General features: G+C 48.2%; 2 protein-coding genes across 10 annotated transcripts in view; one reads left to right on the top strand and one right to left on the bottom strand.

The window, feature by feature from the left end:
• Window positions 1–3,095, top strand: part of ARHGEF6 (Rac/Cdc42 guanine nucleotide exchange factor 6) — a 39,444-nt gene extending 36,349 nt beyond the window's left edge. For all 7 annotated transcript variants that reach the window (XM_050974618.1, XM_009090454.4, XM_050974619.1 and 4 more), the window contains one exon: window positions 742–3,095. In XM_050974618.1, coding sequence (XP_050830575.1) covers window positions 742–882 — 141 coding nt within the window. In that variant the 3' untranslated portion in view covers window positions 883–3,095. The remainder of the gene's footprint in view (window positions 1–741) is intronic.
• CD40LG (CD40 ligand) lies at window positions 820–17,950 on the bottom strand. Of its 3 annotated transcripts, none has more exons than XM_050974625.1 (7): window positions 17,709–17,950; window positions 11,706–12,016; window positions 9,430–9,567; window positions 8,605–8,647; window positions 8,248–8,304; window positions 7,917–7,979; window positions 820–6,043 (listed from the first exon to the last, which is right to left on the bottom strand). In XM_050974625.1, exons 2-7 carry the CDS (start codon window positions 11,859–11,861, stop codon window positions 5,649–5,651), a joined length of 852 nt encoding a protein of 283 aa, XP_050830582.1. In that variant the 5' UTR covers window positions 11,862–12,016; window positions 17,709–17,950; the 3' UTR covers window positions 820–5,648. The 3 variants fall into 3 exon arrangements, with proteins under 3 accessions (XP_050830582.1, XP_050830583.1, XP_009088706.1); XM_050974626.1 differs by lacking the exon at window positions 17,709–17,950 and adding an exon at window positions 9,655–9,870 and having other exon boundaries at window positions 11,706–11,831; XM_009090458.4 differs by lacking the exon at window positions 17,709–17,950 and having other exon boundaries at window positions 11,706–12,111.
• Window positions 17,951–19,003: the final 1,053 nt, after the last annotated feature.

Below are 19,003 nucleotides of genomic sequence, written 5' to 3'. Positions count from 1 at the left end.
TCTTTAAGGTTGGAAAAGACCTCTGGGATCATGGAGTCCAGCTATCAACCCAGCACCACCACCATGTTCACCACTAAAGCATGTCCTGAAGTGCCATACCTACACATTCTGTGAACACTCCCAGGAATGGTGACTCCACTACTTCCCTGGGCAGACTGTTCCAGTGTTTGTCAACCCCTTCCATGAAGAAACTTTTCCTGATATCCAGCATAAACCTTCCCTGGCGCAGCTGGAGACCACTTCCTCTCATCCTCCATGCTTGAGCGCTAGAGAAGGCAAGAGGGAAGGAATAGCTGGCCTTTGTGGTAACATGAAAAACTTTCCTCCTGTTCCAAAAGCTCTTTCATCTTGACCATTCATTTTATAGGGGTCTGGTGGACACCAGTTCTTGTAGACTCAGAGGAAATATGTCTTCTTCCCTCCAGTCCCAAGTCTGGAGGTGGGAGAAGCCATCAGAGGGGAAAAGGGTTCTTCAGCCCAAGAAAAAATTAGGTTTCAGGGAGGATGTTTCTGTCTGCCCAAAGTCAGGGAACTTCTGTGCAGGTCTGTGAGGTAGTAAGGCTCTGTTTGGGTTACTTGTGGTCTGATCCACTTCTGTTCTTCATCCTCACAAACTTCTATCAAATGTCACTGTTATTTCATCACCTCTGAGGCATCAAGCAGCAGATACATGGAAGCACCTCACTGCATAAAGAACATGGGCATAACTGCATCTTAATTCCTTTGTTTTTCACCTTGCAGGAAAACAAAAGGATGAAACAATGTTTGGAGGAAGAGCTTAAATCCAGGAAGGACTTGGAGAAGCTGGTGAGAAGGCTGCTGAAACAGACAGATGAGTGTGGCAGGGAGGACACCGGGCGCAAGTCATCTCTGATTGCTTGAATTCATGGAGAAGCTCCTGGCAGTGGTGTGTGACCTCAGGTGTATTTTTGGGAAGTGGAACCGGATCCTTTGCCTCTTTTTGCTCCTTATTTTGTTGGTTTGGGGTATTTTGTTACCAAAAAAAAAAAAAAAAAACCCTCAACAAAAAAGTCATAGAGAAAAAATAGTTTTTCTTCCATCCAGTAAGGAAATAAAGCAGAAACAATCAATCACAACGGAACCAGTAAGCAAGCAGTCCATGATTCACAATTCATCTGCAGCAACTAATACCTCATTGTACCTGCTACTGGGAGCAAATACAAACTCTGCTAGTGATTGTTGCTCACAAAGGCTTGGACAGCAGTTTCCTAGAAGAAGCTTAAGCACTTTTTAATGCTTTCATTCTTTCCAAAAGCACCAGTACCTATTTATTGAATGAAAACGTTACTGAGGTGGTATTGAGCAGAAACCAAAAAAGCAACATGCTCCTCTTTTCAGATAATCACAACTGAGGAAGCTTTTCCCGTCCGTCTTCTTTCTCCCCATTAGTTGACTGTAGCGAACTAGAGCCCAGCAATACTGTGGTTCCTGTGTGGCCTTGATACTGATTAAAATGTGCAATTAACATGAAGATGTTTGAACTCCTTGGGGGAAGCCAGATCTAGAGCACCTGTCAGAGCACATAGGAAGGTATTTTGCACAGTGATGCCTCCTTACAGCTCGTGATTAGCACAACAGGTAACTGCTGTTCTGCCCCCTTCCCTTTTCTTACACATGATGTAGAATTCCTCTCCCCTGCTTTGTTTTCACATTGAGTGTCCAGGTATCCTAGGAGATGATAATTTTGCTGTGCTTCCTCTTGCAGGACATGCTTTTCTCCATATGAAATGTAAACACTGCTTGACAAAAAAAGCAACCCCAAATGTGCTGGTCCCCTGCTCCCTTCTGCCCTCTCCATGCTTTCCATCACTCCTTCCCAAAGGTTGGGAATGTTGCCAGTGGCCACTTCTCCCTACATCGCCCCACAGGCACTTTCTGCTAGGGAAAAGGAACTTTCTCTTGAGATAGGGAAGGTATTTATGCTTTGACAAGAGCTGGAACGCTCCTGAGGCAAGGATGTACAACACTCTCACAGATTCCTGCACAGCTCCTTGAACACAGCATACAGGCAACATGCATATGTATCAGCTCTCCTTATCTTATTTGGTGTTATACCCTAGTTTAGAACTGGTGTTTTCCTTCCTTCCTTCCTTAACAGCATTATAAAAATAACCTTCTGTTAATTATGTCTTATTTATCTCACAGGGCAGCATGGTCCCAGGGTGTGCAGAGGCACCACAGCTCATTACAGTCACACCATTATGTTGGTTGTGAAGGACATAACAGAGGCAATAATTACAACTCTCTCCTTGCCATTAAAATTCAGCCAGGACATTGCAAATGGTGTTTCAGGAGTTATAGACTCCAAAACATCTCAAGGAGTGAAGTAAGAAACCCTCTTTAAAGGATTTCTAGAGCAAATTCTATTTCTAGGGCAAAACAGAGGTCTGGCTACATTTGCCATCCCCAAAGCAGCTCAGCCAGATGGCAGCTCCCCACATCCCTCCTGGGCACACAGCTGAGTGATTTGGTCAGCAGTCAAGCCCTGCTGTGCTTGTGAATTGTTTTCCAGGCGTAGGACCTTTGCTGCACTTACTGCTGCTTGGGGAGGCCATGCCCAGACCCCTGGGTACTGCCTGGCCCTGCTGCCTGCTCCAAGCTGGCCTGGGGACTAGGCTGCTGACATGCAGAGAAAACCAAGGCCACTGACACTCCAGGGAGAGGGTGGAAATGTGTCCTCACTGCCCCCAGGCTCAGTTGGAACCCATGCTATGTACATATGCATGTTTGTGAGATGTAATGTGATGCAGGGCACACTGGGACTTTTTGGATCAAGCGTTTCTCAAGAGCTAGAAGCCAAAAAAAGACAAGAAAATAAAATAAAAAGGAAAAGAAGCCATGCCAGATGGACAGCAATGTTTCCATATTTACTTTGTTTACAGTGCTTTGTAAATAGGTTCCAGTGAGTCTGTCTTTAGATGGATGTTGTGTCAGCTGCCTTCCAGTGTATCTTTGTCATGTAGGTTTATTTACTGTAAACTACTTATGCAAGTTCAACTTTTCTAACATGTTTTTATTTTGAACAGTTTTTTAATTGACATTTTCAACAAATAAAGGATAAAAGTCACTTCTTAGCCCTTGGAGCTGCTTCCTGTCTTTCTGCCATGAAAGCAAAGACAGTGCTTGCTCTGTGCATCACTGATTTCCTCAAAATGCCATGGCAGCATCATACCTCTCTGATTTTCTGGTGGAAATACTGGTGTGAAAGGTGGTGCTGGCACTTGGACTGTTGCTCCCATCATCATCCATACCTGCAGTAGGCCAAGGGCACCTGGTCCCGGGACAAGAGATGCATTTCCATCCCTCAGGCCCCACGTGCATTCTCTTCACAAGGATGCTTTATGGAAAACAGACTGCTCTGCTGCACCAGGCAGTTGCTGTAGATAAGTGACTTCCTGCCTCTTTGAGATTTTATTTTTTTTTTTAGTTAGTGTGTGTTTTTTTCTGGCAATTAGGTGTGGTGACAGGATTTCCTTTGGTCTACCACCACTTGGACGTCTCCTGCAGGCTGGGAGTTTTTTAACTCTTTGGTGGAGATATGCCATGGTCTGTGGTCTCAGCCCACAGCAGAAGTGGTGGATCAAGGGCAGGAAGGCTGGATCCTCCTCTCCTTCCCCAAACACAGCCTTCAGAGTAGGAAAAAGAACAAGGAAAAAAAGAAACAGTAGCCTTGGGTGCATCATGGAAAAACAATGAAGTCCAAAACTTCCAGAGGGCAGGGTAAATGGGCTATTAGAAAGCCATTCTTCTCTATGAGGGTGGTGAGGCCCTGGAGGCTTCTGGGACTGGTTGTCCCCACTGTGACCCCCAGTGCCACCCCACTGCCCTCTTGGTCTCCAGACACCCAGCAGGACCCTGTGAAATCTCAGCCTGGGTTTGAGAAGGGTGAGCAGTGTTCAAAACATACAGAGCCACCTATGTCTGAATCCATAAATTGTATTAATTGTGGGGTGATCAGTGGAAGGAACCCCACACTGTGGAAGGGGGAACCATGAACCCTGAATTATGCTGCAAAACACAGCATAATGCACAGTCCTCTGGCACTCAGTCTCTCTGGTTACAAATATAAGATGGGTTTAGTTAAATAGTCTTCATACAAGATGTCAGACAAGAGTGGTCCATCCCCTAAAAAAGTTAGGTAGTTTTGGAGAACATCCAAAAAATACTTACTAAATCATTGTGAAACCAAACAGTCCCTGAGCTCTACTGATTTTGAAGGAGGCTGTGCTGGGCACCGAGCTCTGCAATGAGCTGTGCAAAGAACGCCCCTTCTGTCCCACCAGTGGTGCCATTTGGGCACTATGTTAGGACTAGACCTGCAGCCTCCAGCACAACAAAGCCTAAAGACTGTCCAAATCTAGAAGCTCTTCCATTTGCAAACTTGTTGGCATCCAAGATTATTTCCAAACTTTGACAGTCTAAGTGTGACCGGTATAACCAAAAACCCCAGGCTTGTCACATGTGTCATCTTCAAAGGTTTTTTAAAATGGAATCAATGTCCTTGTGCTCTGATCATCCTCCCTGCAGACCAAGCTGGAGAATAGGGTTGAGAAGACCCTAGTGTGCAGTGTCACCCAGGTACCCCCTGCCCAAGGGGGCATCTGCACAGTCCTGCTCTCCTGGAGCTCCAGGAAAAATGCCCCTGTGGACACGTCCTCACTGAGAACAATCAGAAGATGCTCTGCACATGTGTCTTGGAGGGAAGAAGTAGGTGGTCCTGCCACCCCCTGGCAGGTTTCCTGGTCCTCCTCCTTGGGTAGGAGGGGTCTCAGGAGAAGATGCAGTTCCAGTTTTGATGGTGGTGCCCAGTGCCCCTTCCACAGGGTAGTGAAACTGTCCACAGGCAAAGGGTCCTCTGCCTGCAGAGGTGGGAGGACAGTCTGGTGAACTGATTCAGGTCACCAAGAGCAGACCACCACTAGTGCCCTAGAAACTCTGCCTTGAAATCTGCAGTCCTCCCTCAGCCACCAGTCACCCCTCTGGTGTGGAGCGATTGTCACCAAGTATGAACCCAGCCAAGGCAGTGCCACCCTGAGGAAGTTGGTTGAGTTTCACAGACAGGCATGGATGGAAAAAAGGGGGTTCTCCAGATACAGCCGACAGCTGGGGTGGCAACACTGCCTTACCAGCAGCTATCAGTGCTGGGCTTACTGATTCCTTTAAAGAAGATGTTCCTAAGCCTTTAAATGTTTTTCCATTGACGTTTGTAAGCAGATTGGAACCAGAGATATGCATGCACCTAGCTTGGCTGAAGTACCCTGAGCCATCCTACGTTTCTAGGAAAGAAACATTGATGGCAGAGTTTGGTAAAAAAAGCTCTTATGACATAACAGGGACATCAACCCTGCCAGGAATGTGGGATGTAGTGGACCCAGACACACAACACCAGCATGTACCAAATCACTGGCTGCAAAAGAAAAAAAACTGAAAGTAAATAATAACAGCTTCAAACTTTGTTCCATTTGTGTTCTCAGGGCCCCTTGGCCCTCATTAATAAATAACAAAATATACAAATTAAGAAATAAGAAAAACAGAGAGGCAGAGGAATATAAATAAGGGAAAAAGGGAAAGGCACTTTGTTCAAGAAAGTTGAGCTGGATTCCCAACTCAGGACAGCCCTTTCCTCACTACAGCTTGAAGATGCCAAAGTAGGTGTTGCCGTGGCTGTACCTCACTTTTGTGGAGTCTGTCACATTGACAAAGACCATGTCATCTTCTCGGAGGCTGAAGACACCTCCCACACGGATGGACTGGAGTCCACAGACGGTCTTCAAGTGTCTTTCTTCTTCATGCGTCTTCAAAGAGGTCAGTGTGTTTTGTCCTTTCAGCAAGAGCCGGTCCTCTTCCTTGGGGATATGTAAATAAATATAGAGGGTGAAGGGTGCCAAAGACACTTCCGTGGTGCAGAAGCTGACTTGGGAGTAGATGTAGTAGAGCCCTGCTTCCTCCACCTTCAGTTTCCCCTCCTTGTTGGATATCAAGCTGTTTGTGGGGCCATACATGGTCTCCCTCCACTCCAGCACTGTAGGGAGAGAGCATGGCAGGTGAGCTCAGAGAAGGAGACTTCCAGTTTGGCGGGCTGATTTGGGGAGACACACGCAGACATCCAGCCTCAAAGCCTCTGTCTGTCTGTGAGGTGCAGTTAGTGGGGTACCCAGCCCAGGACACCATTCCCAGCCCAGGGGAGCGGGGACCCTTCCCCAAGGCCAGAGCAGATTTAACCTTTGTTTGCTGATCACTGGCTTTGTCAGCCTTGACTAGATACATGAGTGGAGGTATATTTAGCTTCTTTCATCCAGCCAAGTGGAAATGCTTAGGGAGGAAGACTGCCTGTGTTTACCAGAACAGACCGAACACTGTGTCACTTCCATTTGCTGCCTTCATGGACTTTAGTAGGACACCCTCCAAGCCCTCAGAGCACTACCAAAATATGCAGCAACTCTGCTCTTCAGCCTCCCATCCCAGTTTTTCCCAGCTGGGGGCTGCCTTTCCTCTAGAGTCCTTCCTCCTCTCGGCCTCTGGATATGGCAAGGTTTTACCAAGGAAGTGCAAAAATTAAGATTGCCTAAGTGCAGAGCTGCAAGGGCTTAGCATAGTGAGTGCTGCTTGCCATTGCCAGGACCATGGCCCACACAGATCAGGTGATGCCGTGGATTTGGGGACACTTTTGGTGTCATCACAGTAGCTCATGTGGTTAGTGCAGATAAGCCTATACAGAGACCTGGAAGCCATGGCTGTAGGGGTTGAGCTCAGCTATGACCTCTGGAATTTGAATGTCTGCTTTCCCCAGCCTACAGAGACACCTGGAAGAGCAGCCAGGGGGAGCAACTTGGCTCCAAGGGGAATAAGGAGTTCGACTACCCCATGGGTAGTCTTGGAAGAGCCACGCAGCCCATGGGCCCTGACCAAGCATCCCACAGGGATATTTTCCCACACAGAGTTGAACTCACAGCAACTGCTGCTGTCTGGATCCTGCTTTATAGGCTCAACAAGTGTTTGAGCAGGGAGTTTTAAAATACAGCAAGTTTCTCACTTCCCTGATCTTATCTAACACTAAGCTTTCCACAGGTAGACTGAGCACTGGCGAAATGTTGCATCAGAGACGGAAACAGCAGTTGCCGATTACTGTCAGTTACTCCAGAATTAAATCAGAAGTGCTTAGATTGTGAAATCCTTGCCAGATGGAGTAACCGACCTTGCAAGCTCATACTCACTTTGGTAAGCCTTGCTGCTGTGGGAAGTCCCTCAGCTAAGGCTAAGCCAAGGGACAGAGCAGCAAGAGCAACCACAGTCGAAACAGTGGGATGCACAAATGCAAAAGGACTCAGGTGTTTCTCTCAAACCTGATGTGGCCATGGCTGTGAATAATTGCACCTTAACTAAACCAGTTTGGAGTCCTATGTTGCAACTGTAAAGCCCTCAGCCAGCCCATCTTACTACCAGGAGTACTATGGGTGAGAAGAGGATTAAATCAGCAGACGCAAATGCAAGCAGAGCCCTCCAGCAGCAGCCACCCTAGCAAGAGATGGACAGGAGAGCAACAAGGTCAATTTTAAGAACAAAAGAAAATTGGGAGGTTGCTTTCCTTAAATACAACGCTAAAAAGTCTTCTACTCATAAAAAACACTGGAAAGATTAAGCCCTTGTGGTGCATTTCGAGGAAGGGCACACATAGGGCTACTGAGGACACTTGGGATGCGCGAACCCCACATGGCACAGGTGCACGTGGCAACGGGGCCACTGGGAGGTTTGCTGTGTTTTGGGGACACGCTTTTGTGCCGGAGTTGTTCTGTCCCGTTCCCTGCCCTTAGAGAGCCATGGGCAGGACTGGGAATGCACACTGTTGTGTCTCTCTGGCTCCCTGGTCAAGGTAGGACCAAGTGAGTCTGTCTTACCTGAGCCTGCCTTGATGCTCTGCTGACCTGCCAGGTGAACTGCAATTGGCTCCCTCTTCTCTGCTGCAATTTAGAAAGGCCAGTGTTATTGATGCGTTGGCACTCACTGTTTCCCCAGGGCTCCTCTGCAGGGACTGCAGCACTTAATGTTCCTCTACAGGCCAAGACATCATCTCAAGATTCCACCCCCAGCCCAGAGTGAGGCAGGACTGCACTCAGCAAAGACCTGCAGGTGCCTCTGAGGTAAAGCCCCTGATGGATGAAGCTGGTGGAGGAGATGGTGCTACCTCGCCCACCCTTGGAACAGGAGCTGGATGTGCCCACACCTCACCTGCCACAGATGTCTCGTTCTTGTGAGTCACATGGGAATGCTCATGGTGCTCAGGACCTGCGATATAAAAAGGCCACAGATTTAATTTCAAGCTCAATTTCAACAACTTGAGACTGCCTACTCTGGCACCCAGAACTGCCTGCCCTGGGGAGATAGCCATGCCCAGTGTCCTCCTCTGCCAGCCCACACCGAGCTCAGTCCTACACCCATGGGGATGCTCCAAACCCCAACCCATCCCTTGCCTCCACACCATGCCCTGAGAAACTCACGGGCTATTGAAGGAAACCCCTTCCCAGGCCAAGGAACTCCTCCTGCCCCAGCAAGCCATGAGTGCACTGGCTACACCAGGAAACTCACCTCTCTGCATTTCAAACTTGGGCTGCTCCTTGGGGGGTCCATCCTGTTACAACAGCAAAAATATATGGTTTTTTTCAAAATCAATGATTTTGAAAGTTTCTATATAAAAGATGCTCTGGTCATTGCTAAGGTTGGTGATATTTGGCTTCAACAGCCCTGTCAGCTCGTGACAGAGGATATCAGAAGCCAGAGAGCCCCTGTTGTACCTTCCCCAGCTTCACATATGACCATGGGCTGTTTGCAGCAAGGAGTTTATAGGGTTTATGGTCTTAGGTTTTATTCAATCAAAATGATGGGTAAAGTTTATTGCAAACAAAAAGATAAACAATTTGCACAGCACCCTCATGCTCCTCCTCACTGGTTGCCAGTAGCTGCTTCCTGGCCCAAGCCTTGCACTGACACCTGGGCAAAGTGGGCAGAAATGTGTTCCCAGGGGCAGGTGGCCACAAGCATCCTCACAGCCACCCAGCAGAGGACTGGAGCAAGGTGCCAGACAGCAGAAAATCAATAATTTTCAGACTGGTATCAGGGAGAAGTGCCAAGGTGGCTGTAGGTCCATCCTGCCCACCACAAGCCACAAACACACCATGGCATGTTGCAGCTAGATGTGCTCTGATTAAGAGCATTTTAGGAAAAAATCAATTAAGATTTCTCAATAATATCAATACAGTGTAAAAAGAATACAGTATAAAAAAGAGCATGTGCTACACAGCCTAAAAGTAAGGAACACCCATGGTTTTAAAAAAAAGCTTGGGGTGAAGCTCTGTGTGTGTTTGGGACCCCCTCCTTCTTCAGTGAAATCTTTATCCACCCAACAGCATGTACCTTGCACTGGATGTTCTGGAAGCCCTTTATAACCTTTTCACAGTCCAATAATGTCGACTTCTGACCTTCTGCTGTCTGACATTTCTGTACTTTCTTCAGGAAGACGTAATCTTCACTTAAGCTCAACACCTCTTCCATCTGCAAACAGAGGAGAGAAGGGAGGGTCAATGGGATGTTAGTAGGAAACCTGCAACAGCTGGCAGCAGAGCCATGCTACATTCCTACCAGCAATAAATCCAGCCTGGGAAGCTTGGGGTTGGATGTTCAGAACTGGGATGAGGTGGGCAGACAAACCGTGGGCAGCAAGAGCTCCCACCAGACACCCAACACAGCATCTGTGCCTTCATCCACTGGGAATTGAACCCATGGAGCTCACCCTGAATGATAATGCTAGGTGACAGGAGGATTGCTCAGGATCTGTGGGATTCTCGTTCTCTGAACCTGAGAGAATCAGTGAGAGAAGCAAAGAAAAGAAAGAAAAAAATAATTCTTATCTCAATTGCTGCTCCTCTTGTTGTTCACAAGTGGAATGCATTGTGGAAGATTGTTTACCTGAAGGAAATTGGTAATTGGATTCTGGTGTGAGTATTTGGATTCATTGACCAATTGAATTCATGTGTGTGTGTCAGGACTGTTGACAGATAGTCATGAGATTCTGTGCAGCCGAGTGCCTTGTGCAGATTTGGTTTAGATGTAACGTAATATAGAACAATATGGTATAATAAAGTAATTAACTAGCCTTCTGATAAGATGGAATGCGCCTCGTAATTTCTTGCCTTTGTCAGGCTTGCCCTGCTTTTTCGATAAGGATCTATCTTCTATCACCTTGATAATTAATTTAAATGTCCATCTCTAACTTTTCCTAAAGAAACAAAAATCCCAGTGGGTGGCTCAGGGGTTTTGCAGGTCCATCCCCAATGGCCTCAGCAGGCAGCTGGGATGCTCACTCAGCCCCTCACCACCTTGTCCACTCAGAGGGGTTTAAAATTTTTTCTTCTAGCTTATTGACTAAAAGCATTGCCAGCAAAACAAAACAACATGTAGGCTGGGGCTGAATTGTGACAAGATCTTCAGACTGAAAAAAAAAATAATCAGAAAGCCAATAAGAAAATAATTACATGCATCAAAACACTGATTTTTATATTTACACCTGTTTGGTTTTTTTTGTTGGTTTTTTGTTCCTTGTAAAAACCTAACATTCAGTTAAGTGGTAAAGAGGAAGTGCAGCTGGACATGAAGACACACAGCTGGGCAGAGAGCACAGCACAGGCAGCACTAGGATATGGAGGATCAGATTTTAAGCCCTGCCACAAGTTCTGAAGGCAACTGAAATCTTTTTGCCACCTGTGACTGCACTTCAGCTGCCTCTGATCCTGGGCCATGTCCCCCTGTAGTCACATTTCCCTTTGCCAGAGACCCTTCACACATTCCTTCGTGTGAGCCTGCAACCTCCATGTAGTTAAGTCCCTTTCAAGCCCTCTATTATTAAAGCCCCTCTAGCTCAACATTGTTCTCCACCCTTGTAGATCAGAAACCACACATCTAAATTTCAATTTAAGTTGAAACGACACATGTAAAAATCAGTAACATCCACCGTATCCGTGTATCAGGTAAGAAAAGTGCATTCTGGGTTTTAAGCACATATTTTTTTAGCAGGCAGTCATTTCTTGCTTGAAGGAAAGCAGCTTTAGATTGGTGATTTTAGGCATCATGCAGTGCAGCCTCAGCCATGCCAACCTCAAAAACAGCTTTCTGGACTTTAACTTTTTGGTAGATACTGTCTCAGGTATGGGACAGGATCACTAGTACTGTGTACCTTCAAAAACTGAAGAAGTACTAGGGTCCAGTCTTTTCGTCCCTAAACTGCATGACAGCACCTGAGGTGAGATGTTGATAAAATCACTGAAACATGAAAAAAATTTTATTTCTGGACCTTTCATTCTCTCAGTTAATGTCACTGCACTAATAAGCGCTACAAGCCACACCCTCTTGCCCTCAGACTAGCCATCAGCTAGCAGATTTATTCTAAGTCTGTCTTGGAGATTCTCTTGGTCATTCTCTTTTTGTTAGCAAGGGGAACAGATCTCCCATATACGTCTCATGGCAAATTAAAGCAGAAATGAGAACATGGGTGTCATAAATGATACTGCTGCCTCCATCCAGTGGTCAGCACAATTTTCCACCATGTTCATCCTCCTGGTGAGCAGATCTCACCAGACCTGAAGTCAAAGCATGCCAGCAATCCAGCAGGGACAGAGACAACTTTCTCTGCTTACCTTATCCATCTTCATGTGAAGATACAAACAGAAGAGCACAGTCCCAACGGTCTGCACTACAATAAATACAGTGAGGAAGCCCATGAACATTTTCATGATGCCAGGAGATGTGCTGCTGATGGGACGGGGTGCCTCAGGGCCATAGGGTTCGTTCATCCTCCGTGCACGTTGCTGGGGCTCCTCCAAATGCGCTGCTTGCAAGTAGCATGAGAACTGTTGTGCGAGCGCCTGCTGCTCAGGGGATACAGGGTACAGCAACCTACACTTCCTGGAAAAAGCTCTTCATAGTGGGTAGGTTTGTTCACTACCATCTCCCAGAACAAACAACAACAAAAAAGTTGCTTAGACTTTCTTCTCTGTTGCACTTCCAAGCTTTTTCCTACTGTTCTACCAGAAACAGAGAAAGGTTCTTATTTTGTATATTCATATCTGCCCTTGAATCACTCAAAAATATTCCCTGGTGGGTTTTTTTTTTTTACTGTTGTGCATGAAAGTTCTGTGGCAAATTGCCTTAAAAGAAATGTACACTGAATACGAGTACAGAGCTGCTGAGCAGTACTGTGGGCTGCCAGGGGCTGGGAAGCAGTCAGAAATTTGGTTGTTTCTCAAAAGGGGAAGAATAGCTTTTTCCTTTTGATTTCCTCTAAGAGAAGGATGATTTCTGCAGTGAAGATGTTTGGCTGAGGCAGGCGGGTTGTGCTGGTTTCTGCTTTCCCTTGTGCTACCCCTGGATGATGTCTCTGCTTGGGTAGGCTGGATGATCTGGGAGAAAGGACCATGCGTACAGACAGTGTAACCCTGGTGTGGGCACAGCTTTTATGCTCCTTAGCAGACAATGGGACTTCAAGCTTGGTGCATGGCTATTAGTTTGCAGAGACAAGTTTTAAGCAGCTTTCTTGATACCCTAGTGAGGTGCTCACCCTGTACCCAAGGGCACAACTTATTCCTGTTACCTCTATCTATGTACCTAGGCATGAAAAGGGCTGTTGGGAATGCCAGATACTCCAGCCAGCTTCTGACCTCCCAGCATCACTGCCATGCAACTTTGAGAAACCCATGTCCCCTCTACACCCCGACCCCTCTCAAGCTGGCTGCAGGGAGGTAAGGTCCTGCCCCCCGGCTCTTCAGGAATCCAACATTCATGAGTACATGTAACGCTGCTAAAATAATATACCAATACCAGAGGGTCCTCATTGCTTGCAGCAGGGGACAGACCTAATTTTCTCCGCGTAAAGAGAATAAATGTGGGGGTTTGTTGGGTTGCAGAGGAGGGGTGGAGCTGCAAGAATGTGTTGAGGAGGACTGGAGCACTGGTTTGAAGGCTTCAGCAACCATCATGTAGAGTTGTTTTGAAAGTGGTATTCTAGAGGAGATGTTCTTATCAGCTAATACAGGGTTGGATCCTGTTGGCAGGGGGTGCTGAACAGGTCCTGCTTGCCAGCAGTCCCAGGAGAGGAGGGTACATAGTGCCTTTTGGGGCTGCTTAGAGCATTGCAGGATGGAGTCCAGCATCTGCTTTCCCTATCTGCCTTCTCTCCTGCATCCTGCCCTCTGTGGTTAAGGTGTTGTGAGCTGCAAATGCAAATGCTGGTAACAAAGCACAAACTCCTCTGCAACTGAATCAGGGTTTGACCTTAGCAGGTCACTTGTGCTCCTAAGTGTAACATCCTAATCACAAGTGTGGGATGGCTCCAGGGTCTTTGTGGGCAGCATTTGAGTAACAGGACAGAGGATGCCATGGGGTTGAGGCCCTGGCTAGTGCTTTGGAGTCATGTAACCCTTCAGCTTGCCAGGACTGTCACACCTCTGCAGGGAGGGGTAGGGCTCATCCTTTGGGAAGAGACTGCCAGCTCAGAGGTCAGCTCCCCTTTTGCCTCCTAGAGGAGAGAGTAACTGCTAAAGTCCCTCCCCTCCCCCATACTCTGAGGGCTGCCCACACACCCTGACCATCCAAAGGCTGCCTTGCTGCTTAGCTCACCAGTCTCTTTCAGGGCTTTCCAGTCTCTTCAGGAATGTCCTCCCAGCAGCAACAAGGTGACCTAAACTGTGCTGGGGATACAGCACTTGTGTCTCCAAAGAGGGTCTCCTCAGCATCACTGACCTTTGGACCTGGTCCCTCAGGCATGCAGCTCTGCTGTGCAGAGGACCAAGCCCACACACAGCTTGGGGCCACTGCCAGATGCCTGATTTTATTTCTTTTTGCCTTAAAATTGCCATAATCTTTGGAAAGGCCCAGCCTGGTCTCCTCTCAGGCATCTGGTCTGACATCAAGCTCCTGCATACTGTCCCTATCATGGCAAGTTTGCCATAGGCAGAAAGCCATGTGAAAATCCCCAATAATACTCCAGACAGCTGGGGGCCACGAGGCCACAGTGGGGAGCAACACTAGCTCCCCGAGGTTCTCATGCTTTGCCTTATACCCATCACACCAGCATTTTCCAGGGCTCTTTAGAGTTTCCTCTAAATTTAACACATCTGGGGGAAGTCACTACATGTGAAACTAAATTACATGACAAGTCATCATTTAATACTGTTCCCGAATGTGCTGGGACAGAGGCAACCAACAACGTGTGAAACCACAGTGCTGAGTGTTGCAGAGAGTTTTTGCACAGCTATTCCTGAGCCCTGGCTTTCTCCAGTGGACAAAACCTTTCCAAAGACATTTCTGTAGAGCTACCTGCTTCACTGAAATGAGAAGAGCCTGTAGGAAATGTTGAAAAGACCAAGTATGCCACTGGTCCTGTTGCATGCTCCTTGATGGAGGCTGGAGCCTTAGATGGGCTGACAAGTTTGGTGAGGAGGATGGGGGAGGGCTCCAGTTTTGGGTACCCAGCACAGAACATCACCGTTGGCCACCGGTGCTGCAAACCAGGAAACTGAGTTGCTCCTTGGCAGCACCCTGATAGGAGAAACCAGGTGGAAAATATGACAGTGGGGATCCTGGCAGAGGTTCAGCAGCAGCTCCTCTTCAGGAAACCACTGCTCCACACCTGCAATCCAGCCCCTTGCTGTTGTAACTGGCGGGGAGCAACCCTTGTGAGCTGTCCACTCTGCAGCACCTGGTCCTGAGGCTTCTGTGGCTCAACCTGGACCACCACGGCTGTAGAGCAGGGGTGTTGGATCAGGCAGAAGGAGCTGACCAAGCCCTGTGGCAGGCAGACCCCCAATGAGCCATTCTGGCACTGTGGCGGTTCAGAGCCAGGCAACCCAGGGACCTGCTGCAGGATATGTGGGGCTGTTGGCCCCTTGGGACATGCTCTATTGCCACCTCAAATGAATAGTAGGGATGGGGGGATGCATATCCCTGACTGTTTGGCTGCTGTAGGAACATGGGGGAGTGTAGCAAAGCGGGGAATACAGTTTTAGGGAAAGCGGGACATGATCCAGAGAGATGATGGGCGAGGAAGAGAGGACCCAACACCAGAAGGAACAGTCTGCCTTCATGAGATAATCCCAGGGAAGATGAAGTCACATCTTCATCTGGTGATGAGCCTATCACCAAGAAACCAGTCGGGTTTTCTTTCACGTCCCAAACACTCTGAACGTAACCATACACACCCACCTGTGAGCCCAAACCAGTACAGTTCCTCCAGCCAGATAACCCTTGGGTAAGACGATGGGAAAATGTGATCCATTGCTTGCATTCCTATTGCCCAAGTTGTGGTATTTCCACTGATCAGCAAATTGTCTCCATTTGTATTTGGGGTTCTGAGTTTTGTTTACTGAGAAAATATCCGGTTGCCTGACCCTGTGATCTGTCAAAGCCTGGGAGCATCTCTGAAGGCAGCAAGGTGAAAGCTGCTGAGAAGAGAGTGATTTTTTGGGTTTTTTTGGGTACATGCTGTGGTTTCTTGACTAGCTTTTTAAAATGTGATGCTTGCTGCACATGCTCTTTATAATTAACAAAAGCTGGGTGTTGTGCAGTGCTAAGAACAATACACTCGAAAAGAAGATCTTATTCTGAGTCAGAAAAGGAGTTTGCCTGCAATGCCGTGGGAGGGATGCAGAAAGGAATCAAAGAGAGAAACATAAATTAAGTCCCTTCAGTCCAGGGCCAGGGGCAGAAGGGAAATTTGAATTTTTCTGCCATTTGCTTTTTCACTTCTTTAGATTTTTCACTTTCCTGTACCTTCTGAGCTGTCATGTCTCCAGGACAACCCTGCCATCAGAGAGGAAGAGGGAACAGAAATAGCCAGAGCATCACAGAAAACCACCAGCATCCAGAGAAGGAAAGGTTGCATTACGCTTTCTGTTCACTATCTACCTCAGTCAAATAAGATAAAATTCTTGGAGTACAGAGCAGCAAGAAGCAGTCTCAGGGAGAGAAAAACATGTCAATCTTCATGAAAGTCACATACCCCTATGGAAGAGAAGAGCAGAATATGGTTGTAGCCACCATGGTGGCAATGGTAGGCTGCAGCCCCATTGCTTGCCATGGTCCTCAGCCACAGAGAAACCCATGTGGAGATGAGCAAAAGTTCCAAGCTCCACCAGATGAGAACAGAGAAGGTAGATCAGATCAGATCAGATGTACAATGTCATCTCTACTGCATTTTCCCTGCAGATGTGAGAGAACATCTGCCCCTCCAGACATCTTCTCTGCCACCATCCAGAGCAGCAAAGAACAACAGAAAAAGAGCAACAGGGGGTGGCACTGGGGTGCTGTTGTTCCTCTGAGCAACCCTGTTCCAAGGATCACTGTCCCTTGTGCCCCCTTCCCTCCTTTACCCCTTCACCTCCCTGCCCTTCTGTACAATCCATGGTTGCACCCCGAGCCAGACTATTCCCCTGAGTTGGAATTGAGGTGGGTAGAGAGCAGGGAACCGCAAAGAAACAAGCCCCAGTGACCCCACAGAGGATGGAGGGCCCTGAAGGGCATGTGGTTTTCATGCCACATCTGGGTGACAATGCCAGCCTTGCTGTGCTGAGCCACAGAGAGCACCTGGCCTCAGAACTGCTGATGCTGAGCTTTACTGTAGCTGCGAAACCACAAATGGCACTAGAAACTTCTTGTTGTGAAGACTGCACCTACTTCTCCCAACTTCCTAAAAATAGAGCCCAGTGTGGGGAGGCCCACGGCCCCAGCCCTGCCAAACAAGCCCCTCTTGCCTGAGTCATGGCGGAAGGGAGCAGAACATCCCCTGCCTTCCCCCATTCTCGGTCAAGTGTTGAAAGCTGCTCTCTCTGCATGGGGTGCGGGGGCCTGCACCCATCAAAACCACAGTGAAACGCCCTGGCAAGGCTCTGCCTTTTCATGTTGTGAAAGGAGAAGGGAGGAGTGGGGGAAAGCAAAACCCAGGGTGGCTGCAGGGCTGGCAGTACCAGTGCTGCCTCCCACAGCATGGCATGATAGGTGGGTGGGGAGGGTCCTAGCATCACCTTTGCATCTCTCCTTCCTCTCTGCCTGTCCCGTTGGGACAAAAAGGTAGACAGAACTGCCTGTTCAGCATAAATGTGGGACACACAAATGAAACAAAAGCCTCAGAAGGAGAGGGAGGATGCTGCTGTTCCTGTCCCCACTGTGGGGCTTAGCCCAGTCCAGCCATGACTACAACTGGCTCCAAGCACTTACTGGGCTCCACAGATAAACCTTACCACTACCCAGCCTTGCCACAGCAGAGCCACCTCAGCTCCTACCACCCCACAAGGGTCCCTGGCCACTGGCTGGGACATGTCAGTGGATCAAGGCACTGAGCCTCCTGGATAGCTTCATAGCTCTTGACCAAAGTCCAGGAGGAGATGTCACGTGCAGCTCTGGGATGGATGGGATCCCAATGATTTCGTGGGGGTTCGTGTTTCGTGTCCTGGGAGGTGGGTAAGACACAACCTGAATCAGCTGTTGTTCCACTCAGTCTTTCTCTCCTTTCCCTCCCACCATAGGTGGAGGTTTGCAGTGAGCCTGCACCATGGCTGAGTCCTGGGCTAGCTATGCCTGGTTATTCCACTGGGGCTGGACAGTGACACATCCTGCAGCAAATCATCTGGATCCTGATTGAAACTTACCAAGATATGAGCAATCTCCCAAGGCAGATTTGGCAGCCACTTCTTCAATCTTTTGCCTGTTTCTTCTCCATTACACCACAATCCCCCTGCCGCGGAAATATTAATGCAAATTACCCATCTTTTCCCAAACCCTTCACACATCAAGCTCCACAAGGCTCTCATCACAGGGCTTTCTTCACTGCTATGGGAATCACATCTGTGGCTCTTCACTCCTCCCCTTTCAGTCTTTGCTGTCATTTATCCTCTCTCCTTGTCGATCTTTGGATCTCCTGGGGGGCTTGTGCTCCAACCTCTAGATAACTAGGATCCCAGCGGGGTCACACATGGCCCCAAGGTGAGCAAGAGCGGGTGACACTGCTGTCAGTGGCATGAGATGAGCCAGGAAGGGTGAGCAGCCAAAGGTGTGCAGGAACACTGCTCTGACCTGAGAGCTTAGCGGAGGAAATCCTCAGCCCCTACTTGGGACTAACCAACCCCATGGAGAAGGCAGCACCAGGGGCAGGTGGAAATTCACATGCAGCCATCTCAGTCTGGGAGCCTAACCAAGACACTGCATGCATGGTCAGAGGCAGAAAAATCAGTCTTGAATCTCTTGCAAAGCAATGCAAAGGCAGAGCAGTGCTGCCTTCCATGCACATTTACACACTGCAGTGGTATCACACAGCCCTTTTGCCTCGGAGCTGTAAGCCAGGGTGCTCTGAGCAGGTCATGTTGGCATCATATGGAGTCCTTTCCCTACATGTCTCAGCTGTGGCATGATGATGGGAATGCTCAACCCAGCTCCAGACTGAGCTTGCTCCTTAGCCAGGCTGAATACCTACGGCTCTGGGGCATCATCTTGGTACCAAATCCCCCATAAAATCCCTGTGAACCTGTGAGAGGAACAGCAGAGAGCAGAGAACAACTCTGCCATCTACTGATTCCTCCAGCTCCTCTCCCTGCTCAGTCCACATCTCCCTCGCTGCCTCACACAGCCATCTGGAAAACTGTGGCTAAAAATGAAGGGTCTCCAGGTTGGAATGTGATGCCACAGGAAACGCCAGAGAAGCCCTGCAGTCAAGCACACATCCTGCCTCACCTGCCCAGTGGGCCTAGGGATGTAGCCACAGTTCAGGCTGCAGAGGTGAAAAGAGCAAAGTAAAACTGCAAAAGCTGCTGCTCACATAACAATGTTCTTTGTTCTCATGCCAGGGACAAAACCTGCTCAGAGAATATAAGAAGTCTGGTTTCCATGAAACACGGCTGTTTCAGGAATTCCTCTGTCTGAAGAGACCTCAGGTGCAGGTTTCCTTTGC

Source organism: Serinus canaria, chromosome 4A, assembly GCF_022539315.1.
Source record: "Serinus canaria isolate serCan28SL12 chromosome 4A, serCan2020, whole genome shotgun sequence".
Lineage (NCBI taxonomy): Eukaryota > Metazoa > Chordata > Aves > Passeriformes > Fringillidae > Serinus > Serinus canaria.
The sequence above is the reverse complement of the archived record's forward strand: the minus strand, read 5'-3'. Positions and strand labels throughout refer to the sequence as shown.

What these genes read in the sequence shown, in the direction of transcription:
- CD40LG (XM_050974625.1), bottom strand. Translation starts at nt 11,861, where the DNA reads ATGAACGAACCCTATGGCCCTGAGGCACCCCGTCCCATCAGCAGCACA. An exon ending in TTCACATGAAGATGGATAAG is followed by an intron (nt 9,568 to 11,705) that starts GTAAGCAGAGAA and finishes CTCTGTTTGCAG; the next exon opens with ATGGAAGAGGTGTTGAGCTT. An exon ending in TCCAGAACATCCAGTGCAAG is followed by an intron (nt 8,648 to 9,429) that starts GTACATGCTGTT and finishes CTGTTGTAACAG; the next exon opens with GATGGACCCCCCAAGGAGCA.